Here is an 11,648-nt window from a genome sequence, read left to right on the forward strand (position 1 = left end):
CTTAATAAATTAATGTGTTATATGCATTTTATCTTTATTCATTTAGAAAAAAGTAAAGTTTGTTTTATTTAACGACGCCACTAGAGCACATTGATTTTTTTTATCTTATCATCGGCTATTGGACGTCAAACATATGGTCATTCTGACACTGTTTTTTTTAGAGGAAACCCGCTGTCGCCACATAGGCTACTCTTTTACGACAGGCAGCAAGGGATCTTTTATCTGCGCTTCCCACAGGCAGGATAGCACAAACCATGGCCTTTGTTGAACCAGTTATGGATCACTGGTCTGTGCAAGTGATTTACACCTACCCATTGAGCCTTGCGGAGCACTCACTCAGGGTTTGTAGTTTGTATCTGGATTAAAAATCCCATGCCTCGACTGGATTCCGAACCCAGTCTGAAGACCGATGGCCTAACCACGACGCCACCGAGGCCGGTCGTTATTCATTTAGAAGTTAGATGCCAATTCATCGGTTCCCTTTTGACGCAAACGTACAATAACCTCAAAATTAATATTTTCTGCCTGTGTAAAATGTAATAATGTGTGCGTGCGTGTGTTTAATTTGGATATTGTAAATGCTACAGTAGTAGACTACTAATAAAATAAATATCGAAAAAAACAATCTGTGCAAACAAAAAACAAAAATAAACATTTTACCACAAAATACGATGTATTCTGTTATCATATTACAAAGCATAAAAGTGTACTTGTTGTTTTTTATAATAATCTTTGTCAAGAAGTAGATAATTATTGCGTATCCAGTATATTCCAATAAGCCGATTACTTCCAGATTAAAGGGACATTTCTGAGTTTGCTGCAGTTTTTATGATGTTATCGACTAACAGAGACTTTTTAACGAATGGAATTACATATCAAATATATTTTTCTGCATAAAATATTAGTGGCTGTATATTAAACGTGTTTTTGGTCGTTCTAATATTTGTACTAGGTTAAATTTAATTTTATTTCCTAAAATATTTTTTTTTCGTTTGGGCTTCTTACAAATATTAAGACGACCAGTAACACATTGAATATATCGACACTGATATTCTAAACAAGAAGATATATTTAATATGTAAGTTTACTCGTAGAACTATTTTATTAGTCGGAACCATCTTACAATCAGCAAAGTCAGGAATGTCCCTTTAATACATGCAGTGTCTGCAATACGTTTTCAGCTTTATTTTTAGAAAGACCCGACCCAAAACCACGGAAGCTGAGTCTGGCGCTGTCAAAATATAAAGCAGGTTATGTCTTCTGCTGTCAGATCTGTAGTTCGTCAGATCCGGTGTGTTTTGTCACATTCGATTCAGTTTCAGTACATTTAGGAAAAAACCCTGGTACCATACACGCCAGACTCTAAAATCGATGGTCGCCCAACGGAATACCTTTATAAATTGTTTAGTCGCCCTTAGTCAATAAAGGTCACCACGGGCGACCGCTAATTTTCAACCCTGTTATATATATATATATATATATATATATATATATATATATATATATATATATATATATATATATATATATATATATATATATATATATATCTGGTATGTCTCGTTGAAAGGTCATTCCATTCAACAACAAAAAATAGCACACATAAATATCTTTTTCTTATCACTTCTCCAGTAAGTATTTGTCCGAATCAAGGCGGCCTTGGGTTTCCTTTGTCTCTATGTCTATTTTTCCTCCCCCCCCCCCCCCCCCCCCCTCTCTCTCTCTCTCTCTCTCTCTCTCTCTCTCTCTCTCTCTCTCTCTCTCTCTCTCTCTCTCTCTCTCTCTCTCTCTCTCAATAACGATATTTTAGACACCGAATAGCCATAGTTTAAAAGAGTGCTGATGTCCCGTTAAACAAATCAAATCACTTTATTCCTTTCCTCCTCCTCCTCTCTCTCTCTCTCTCTCTCTCTCTCTCTCTCTCTCTCTCTCTCTCTCTCTCTCTCTCTCTCTCTCTCTCTCTCTCAATAACGATATTTTAGACACCGAATAGCCATAGTTTAAAAGACTGCTGATGTCCCGTTAAACAAATCAAATCACTTCATTCCTTTCCTCCTCCTCCTCTCTCTCTCTCTCTCTCTCTCTCTCTCTCTCTCTCTCTCTCTCTCTCTCTCTCTCTCTATCTATCTATCTCTCTCAATAACGATATTTTAGACACCGAATAGCCATAGTTTAAAAGACTGCTGATGTCCCGTTAAACAAATCAAATCACTTCATTCCTTTCCTCCTCCTCTCCTCTCTCTCTCTCTCTCTCTCTCTCTCTCTCTCTCTCTCTCTCTCTCTCTCTCTCTCTCTCTCTCTATCTCTCTCAATAACGATATTTTAGACACCGAATAGCCATAGTTTAAAAGACTGCTGATGTCCCGTTAAACAAATCAAATCACTTCATTCCTTTCCTCCTCTCTCTCTCTCTCTCTCTCTCTCTCTCTCTCTCTCTCTCTCTCTCTCTCTCTCTCTCTCTCTCTCTCTCAATAACGATATTTTAGACACCGAATAGCCATAGTTTAAAAGAGTGCTGATGTCCCGTTAAACAAATCAAATCACTTCATTCCTTTCCTCCTCCTCTCTCTCTCTCTCTCTCTCTCTCTCTCTCTCTCTCTCTCTCTCTCTCTCTCTCTCTCTCTCTCTCTCTCTATCTCAATAACGATATTTTAGACACCGAATAGCCATAGTTTAAAAGAGTGCTGATGTCCCGTTAAACAAATCAAATCACTTCATTCCTTTCCTCCTCCTCTCTCTCTCTCTCTCTCTCTCTCTCTCTCTCTCTCTCTCTCTCTCTCTCTCTCTCTCTGTCTCAATAACGATATTTTAGACACCGAATAGCCATAGTTTAAAAGAGTGCTGATGTCCCGTTAAACAAATCAAATCACTTCATTCCTTTCCTCCTCCCCCTCTCTCTCTCTCTCTCTCTCTCTCTCTCTCTCTCTCTCTCTCTCTCTCTCTCTCTCTCTCTCTCTATCTATCTATCTCTGCTCTCCTATCTTGCTATTTATTGTCTTTGTGTATCTTTCTTTGCTCTCTCTCTCTCTTTCACGCTCTGTTGCTACATCTCTGTATGTTTGTGTGGGAGGGAGAGAGGGCTGGTAGGTACTGGGTTCGCACCCTAGTAACAGCTCCCACCCAGAGTGAGTTTAACGAGTTTGATAGATGTAATGCCATTATACCGACTTCTCTAACCAGAAACAACTAACCGCTAACCTTCTGTCCTGGACAGACGGCCCAGATAGCTAATATATGTGTGTCCAGGACAGCGTGCTTGAACCTTAACTGGATATAAACACGGAAATAAGTTGAAATGAAAGAGTACAAGTAACTTCAAACCAACGGGTTATTTAAATACTACTGGAGTCAATGTACTTCTGATTATTTCCTAAACCGGATTATATTAAGCTGCTACAACAAGGAAGGAAGGAAATGTTTTATTTAACGAAGCACTCAACACATTTTATTTACTGTTATATGGCATCGGACATATAGTTAAGGACCACACAGATACTGAGAGAGGAAACCCGCTGTCGCCACTTCATGGGCTCCCCTTTTCGATTAACAGCAAGGGATCTTTTATATATATGCACCATCCCACAGACAGGATAGTACATACCACGGTCTTTGTTACACCAGTTGTGGAACACTGGCTAGAAATAGAAATAGCCCAGTGGGCCCATCAACGGGAATCGATCCTAGATCGATCGCACATCAGGACACAACAAATTGTGGTGTGATGCCTTCAGCCGTAACTAGCCTTAGTGGTGTAGCGGTTATGCTATCGGATTTAAGTCTGGGAGACACTGTTTTATTTAATGACACACTCAACACATTTTATCTACAATTATATGCCTTCGAATATTTTATTGCATATAATGTATAAATAGGATAGAGCATAAGTTATCCAACTTATGAGGCCCCCACCCCTACGCACGCGCCTGCACTTGGATGGATCCTAGACCGACAGCGCATCAGGCGACCGCTTTACCATTGGGTGCATGAATAAAACTACACATCGGCCATTGAGTGTATGTTAAAGGTACAACTATGTCATAATCACTACAGTTGAAGAGACTCACGGATTAACCACTACAGTTGAAGAGACTCACGGAATAACCACTACAGTTGAAGAGACTCACGGAATAACCACTACATTTAAAGAGAATCACGGAATAACCACTACAGTTGAAGAGAATCACGGAAAAACCACTACATTTAAAGAGAATCACGGAAAAACCACTACAGTTAAAGAGAATCACGGAATAACCACTACAGTTGAAGAGAATCACGGAATAACCACTACAGTTGAAGAGAATCACGGAATAACCACTATATATTGAACAGAATCACGGAATAACCACTATAGTTGAATGTAACTGTGCGTAGCCTAACAGTTCTTTTTTTAGCTGAATACCCAGACAGTCCGGTATTCAAGAAGGCTTGCTTGACACTTAATTGGGTATAATCACGAAGATAAACTGATACGTCATAACTGAGATGTGTTCATCTTTAGAGAAGAACATTACGTTCGTGACTTGTAATGAATTCTCTAAATATAGTACCGACTGGTTTCCGTTTAACGTACTGTACACTTTGGAGCCGTACCTGGCCTAAATGACTAAAATAATGTCAGTGAAAAGGGTCATAGTTGGCTAATTTAGTCGACTTCAGTTAGACAAAAAAACAAAACAAAAAAACCCCCAAACAACCCCAAACAAATTTTAAACAAGAAAGATGATTAATAAATCAATGTTCTCTAGTGGTGTCGTTAAAGAAAACAAACTTTAACATTGCCTCCATTACCAGTCCGATCATCGGTGGCGTCCGAACACACGGTCTTCTTAATGATCAGTATTTGGTGGAAGCAGGTTTCTTCTCTCATTATAGACCAAGTGGTGAAATAGCCATAATATGTTATATACCAAACAACCGTAGTTTAAAATATGTGAGGTGTCGTAAAACAAATATTCCTTTTTTTTATTTTTTTATTTTTTTTATTCCACTTCCTCCTTTCCATTGCCCCCTGTCCTTCGTTTCCTTTGACTTCCATCTCATTTCTACCCGATCTGGCAACTCCTATCTTTCAACTTCTTTTGCTGTCACCTCCACATCCCAGTTATTGTCTCTCCATCCGCGACAAGTTTTTGTCTTGTTTGGACTTTTAAAAAACAGTTAATGGTTCTGACGTTTTAATTTTGTTTTTTGAAAATTGCATGTTAGTAATAAAGGTGATTGTGATTTCAATCGGCCAATGACTTTTTCCGTTCAGTATGTAAAATCGAAAACACCCAGGGGATCCAGAGAATCGCAGACCATTCAGTTGGTTCCTGCTTTAAGAAGAGTCTAGGTGTTAATTACACGACAAGGTATAACTGATTTATATCAAACCCCATAACTATTGACATGACTTCTGACATAGGAACACCATAGCAACGTGTTACGATTAATTATGTCAGAACAAAACACAGTCGTGTGTGCAACTTTTAGTCGATCGCATATTGGCGTACGGGTCCCCATTTTTGTAGTGGGGCAGGCTGGGTTTTTTCTCGAATTAAACGAAAATGCCTGAATCTGGATTTAAAAAAAGTTCATATTAGCATTACTGCCAAACAGCTGTATAGAGTTGCAAACGAATCGCTACTCATTTGTATATGGATTATAGCTTATTTTGCGGATATAAAGATGGAAATATATGGTAAAAAGGCCTAAAGTCGGCATATTTTGCCAAAATATCTCTAATTTATGTCCGAATTTGAGGATTTGTTCCAACACTAGGGGAGGCAACGTCCCCACTGCCCCCCGTTTCGTGCGCTTATGATTGATCATAAGGCGGCATCTATCAAAATGGTTTTTTAAGAGAACGGCTCCATAATTGTGAAATAAAAAGAAATAAACTCGTTAAATTTAAAACAACAACAATAACAAAAACTATCTAAAATGGATATTGTTCGTTTGGATCAAAAGAGAACTGCTGAAATGACAGGTAACTAAATATTTTAAATAATGCAAAAGTTCTTATAAAAACATATTATTGAGTTTTAAATTCATACCAATTCTCTAACATTTTTCTTTTTAAATCAATGTACATCATACAAATCTGATTTTTAACATATGAAAACAAAATACTGGAAAAGACAAGATGAGCCCTGGTCTGCGTTCAGGCAAACATCGCAGAAGAACGTTCGCTTCACGATGAACCAATTCAAATGACTACACCGGGGACCAGCCAGTTTATTTGCAACAGCCCCATGGGTAGGTGTGAGCTCTCTATACCGACTTCTTTCTCAGTAATCACTAACAAATATCCGTTAACCTCTGTTCTGGACAAACAACTTAGATAGCTGAGGTGTGTGCCCAGGATAGCGTGCTTGAATCTTAAGGATATAAGGACGCGAAAAACATTTAAATTCACTACTAATGTACAAACAGAAGCAACAGTAAGAAAAATGACAAAGAAAACAACAACTATTAATGTATAAATGTACGACACACACACACACACACACACAGACACACACGCACACACACCAGAAGCAGCAGTAAGAAAAATTACAAAGAAAACAATAAAACAGTCACACGATGTTACTACCAATCAGAATTGCAGTGGCTTGTACTCCGTAACAAAATGTCACCGGTGGGACGTCGGAGAAATGGCGTCCTTGAGTGTTTCGTGATAGACGAGTAATGCACACGATGCATAAGAGTTTAAGTTGACTTTCTTCGCCAATGTAATTGTCGTCGGGGGAAATGTCTTAAGATGGATGTTTTGTAAATTGGATATTTCTATACTTTTGCCATTTTAGCTCATAACAGAATTTAAGCAGATGATTTGTTTTTATTATCATGACTGTTTTACCACTGTCGTTGTTTAATCTCAAACGTGCATCATTTTATTTATACTTATTTCGGTGGTTATATTCGATTAAGGTTCAAGCACGTTTTCCTGGATACACACATCCGCTATCTGTGGCGGTAAATGTCAGTTCCGTTTGGAGCCCGTAATGGAATGCAAAACTTAGTACTTACTAGCCATATCCCAGCCAATACCCTACGAATTTATCAAATTCCGTGGTATGTGCTGTCTTGTCTGTGGGAAAGTGGATATAAAAGATCTTTCTGCTAGTGGAAAAATTATACGACCTTTCTCAGAATGTTCAAATGTTTGACATCTAATAGCCGATGAACAATACATTAATGTGCTCTAGTGGTGTCGTTAGATAATACAAACTTTATTAGTCACAAAACTAAAGGCTTGATCACTGCGCTGCTGAAATCTGATTGCCGTTTCTGACTTATTTAACGTTAATGGCTCATTTACAGAATTTTTCTAAAGATATTCTGTAAGGACCCCGCTGCTCTTACCCAAAAGCACTCAGTAAATATTATGTACATTTGATTTACGGTGACAGATGGCTAGCTAGAAATATGAGTTATCTAGACTGAACTGCGTTCAGTGAAGAGGTTTTGTCGCGACCACCCGCCAACGAATTGACTGGTTTTCGTCTTATCATATTCATTTAACAATAAGCGCCAAAAACCAGTCTATCCTACGATTCGTAACGATCAAAGTTTGTTTTGTACAACGTCACCACTAGAGCACATTGATTAAAACGCCAAGGAGCACTCACATATGTTGACCGCGGCGGAGGTCAAACCTGCTCTAGCGGCCACCTGTTTTCACCAGTCACCTGTATTAAGCCGCCACCAGCGTTAAGAAAGAAAGAAATGTTTTATTTAACGACGCACTCAACACATTTTATTTACGGTTATATGGTGTCAGACATATGGTTAAGGACCACACAGATTTTTGAGAGGAAACTCGCTGTCGCCACTACATGGGCTACTCTTCCAATTCCCACAGGCAGAATAGCACAAACCATGGCCTTTGTTGAACCAGTTATGGATCACTGGTCGGTGCAAGTGGTTTACACCTACCCATTGAGCCTTGCGGAGCACTCACTCAGGGTTTGGAGTAGGTATCTGGATTAAAAATCCCATGCCTCAACTGGGATCCGAACCCAGTACCTACCAGCCTGTAGACCGATGGCCTAACCACGACGCCACCGAGGCCGGTCCAGTGTTAAGAGGCCAAACTTTTATTCTCCCAACATAGTATAAACTGGAGCCAGTTGTTCAAACGTTACTTATCTTATAATTACGGAAATTTTTAAAACCAAGAACTGAATCAATACAACTAATACATTATTAATTAATCAATAAAAAAATAAAAACCCAACAAACAAACAAACACATAAAGAAAGATGGAAACAAACAGTCAGTCATGAACTCCCTAGCATAATGTTGAAACCTCTGAACAACCCAAGGTATTCATACTTCATCGAATCTGAAGTTTATTTTTTATTACTGCACAAATAATTGAAACTCACAATGCCATAGCCTACGACGATTTTAAGATATCGTAGCGCTAAGGTAGCTTCGAAAATCTGGGCCCTAGACCCTGACCTGTATTTAGCAGCCACTTGTCTTTAGTGAGTGCTTAACACAGGTTTGTCCGTTTATATACACGCCATTTTGTAATGGAGAATGTACGAGGGGGGGGGGGGGGGGGATTTTTTTTTCTTCACAAATCTAAACAAAAATGTAACTTTAAAAAAAATCCAAATAAATATCATTCTATTTTTAACTAAGCCCTATTTTTATACAAAGTGCAGTGGGATACATCTTTTGATAATTAATATCCTATCATCAGCTCATTAACAGAACTACTACGAACTAGAAAATTAAACGATATTCTAGACTTTCATGTATTATCTTAAATGTTATTAAACTTAAAGTCGCAAACCCTTGTTTCATCCTTTGAAAATGGACTCTTAAGTTTGGCTAATCTACAAAATGGTAACACATTTGGATAAAGTTATAACAGAAAGAATAGTATGTGATGTTGAAACGAGGAACTGCCAATAGACTAGAGCTTAAAACGGGGAACTGCCAATAGACTAGAGCCTGAAACGAGGAACTACCAATAGACTAGGGCTTGAAACGAGGAACTACCAATAGACTAGGGCTTGAAACGAGGAACTACCAACAGACTAGGGCTTGAAACGAGGAACTACCAAGAGACTAGGGCTTGAAACGAGGAACTACCAATAGACTAGGGCTTGAAACGAGGAACTACCAAGAGACTAGGGCTTGAAACGAGGAACTACCAAGAGACTAGGGCTTGAAACGAGGAACTACCAAGAGACTAGGGCTTGAAACGAAGACTACCAAGATACTAGAGCTTGAAACGAGGAACTACCAAGAGACTAGGGCTTGAAACGAGGAACTACCAACAGACTAGAGCCTGAAACGAGGAACTACCATAGACTTGAGCCTGAAACGAGGAACTACCATAGACTAGAGCCTGAAACGAGGAACTACCAAGAGACTAGAGCCTGAAACGAGGAACTACCAAGAGACTTGAGCCTGAAACGAGTAACTACCATAGACTAGAGCCTGAGACGAGGAACTACCAATAGACTAGAGCTTGAAACGAGGAAGTACCAATATACTAGAGATGGAAACGAGGAACTACCAATAGACTAGAGATGGAAACGAGGAACTACCAATAGACTAGAGCCTGAAACGAGGAACTACCAATAGACTAGAGCCTGAAACGAGGAACTACCAATAAACTAGAGCCTGAAACGAGGAACTACCAACATACTAGGGCTTAAAACGAGGAACTACCAACAGACTAGGGCTTGAAACGAGGAACTACGAAGAGACTAGGGCTTGAAACGAGGAAGTACCAATATACTAGAGCTAGAAACGAGGAACTACCAATAGACTAGAGCTTGAAACGAGGAACTACCAACAGACTAGGGCTTAAAACGAGGAACTACCAACAGACTAGGGCTTGAAACGAGGAACTACCAACAGACTAGGGCTTGAAACGAGGAACTACCAAGAGACTAGGGCTTGAAACGAGGAACTACCAAGAGACTAAGGCTTGAAACGAGGAACTACCAACATACTAGGGCTTGAAACGAGGAACTACCAAGATACTAGAGCTTGAAACGAGGAACTACCAAGAGACTAGGGCTTGAAACGAGGAACTACCAACAGACTAGAGCCTGAAACGAGGAACTACCATAGACTTGAGCCTGAAACGAGGAACTACCATAGACTAGAGCCTGAAACGAGGAACTACCAAGAGACTAGAGTCTGAAACGAGGAACTACCATAGACTTGAGCCTGAAACGAGGAACTACCATAGACTAGAGCCTGAAACGAGGAACTACCAATAGACTAGAGCTTGAAACGAGGAAGTACCAACAGACTAGAGCCTGAAGCGAGGAACTACCAAGAGACTAGAGCCTGAAGCGAGGAACTACCAAGAGACTAGAGCTTGAAACGAGGAACTACCATAGACTAGAGCCTGAAACGAGGAACTACCAATAGACTAGAGCTTGAAACGAGGAACTACCAATAGACTAGAGCCTGAAACGAGGAACTACCAACAGACTAGGGCTTGAAACGAGGAACTACTAACAGACTAGGGCTTGAAACGAGGAACTACCAACAGACTAGGGCTTGAAACGAAAAACTACCAAGAGACTAGAGCTTGAAACGAGGAACTACCAACAGACTAGAGCTTGAAACGAGGAACTACCAACAGACTAGACCTTGAAACGAGAAACTACCAAAAGACTAGAACCTGAAACGAGAAACTGCCAATAGACTAGAGCTTGACACGAGGAACTACCAATAGACTAGAGCTTGAAACGAGGAAGTACCAATATACTAGAGCAGAGCCTGAAACGAGGAACTACCAACAGACTAGAGCTTGAAACGAGGAACTACCAATAGACTAGATCTCGTATCCATAACAGTGACGTCTCAGAGAAATGTGCGTTTCTAAAAGTATGAAAAAATTAATTTTCGTGGTATTAAAAAGGCAAGGATGACCAGACACCATTAGAGTACATTGATTTGTTAATCATCGGATACTGGATGTCAAACATTTGGTGATGTTGAATCATAGCCTTCAGAGGAACCCTGATACATTTTTCCATTAACAGCAATAGATCTTTTATGTGTACATTTCCCACAGACATGACAGCACATAACGCGGCCTTTGATTAACCTGTCGTGGGCCACTGGTTTGAACAGGAAAAAACCCCGATCGATATGGTTAAATTTTACAATCAAGGCACCTCAGGCGAGCGCAATTCTACGACCTATGAACCTCAGGCGAGTACAATTCTACGACCGAAGCACCTCAGGCGAGCGCAATTCTACGATCCATGAACCTCAAGCGAGCTTAATTCTGCGACCGAAGCACTTCAGGCGAGCGCAATTCTACGACCCAAGAACTTCAAGCGAGCGCAATTCTGCGACCCAAGTACCCCAAGCGAGCGCAATTATACAACCCAAGAACCTCATGCGAGCACTCTACCTACTGAGCTAAATGTCGACTGCCTGTTTGTGAATTACACTATCCGGCGTAACACATAGGAAGTTTCTATATCCGGTGGCCTTTGTAGAAGAATCTGCAGCGGTAAGCCTTGACCCTTAGAGTACAATGAGACCAGGTGGAAACTGCCATGTCTTCATTATTAATTTGTTGTTAATTAGATTACATTCAGTGTCGCATTGCCAAGGTGGTGAAATTTGATATCCATTAACTTCCCGTATCGTGGTATGTATAATGCAATTAG

At 39.9% G+C, this 11,648-nt stretch overlaps 1 protein-coding gene across 1 annotated transcript in view; it reads left to right on the forward strand.

Annotated features, from left to right (window-relative positions):
- LOC121368887 (E3 SUMO-protein ligase ZBED1-like) overlaps positions 1-4,325 on the forward strand; it is a 22,557-nt gene extending 18,232 nt beyond the window's left edge. Inside the window, exon 2 of the mRNA XM_041493645.1 lies at positions 4,051-4,325. Within this exon, the coding sequence (XP_041349579.1) occupies positions 4,051-4,325 (275 nt within the window). The remainder of the gene's footprint in view (positions 1-4,050) is intronic.
- The last annotated feature ends 7,323 nt before the right edge of the window (positions 4,326-11,648 follow it).

The sequence above is a fragment of the Gigantopelta aegis genome, chromosome 3 (assembly GCF_016097555.1).
Source record: "Gigantopelta aegis isolate Gae_Host chromosome 3, Gae_host_genome, whole genome shotgun sequence".
In the NCBI taxonomy this organism is placed as follows: Eukaryota; Metazoa; Mollusca; class Gastropoda; order Neomphalida; family Peltospiridae; genus Gigantopelta; species Gigantopelta aegis.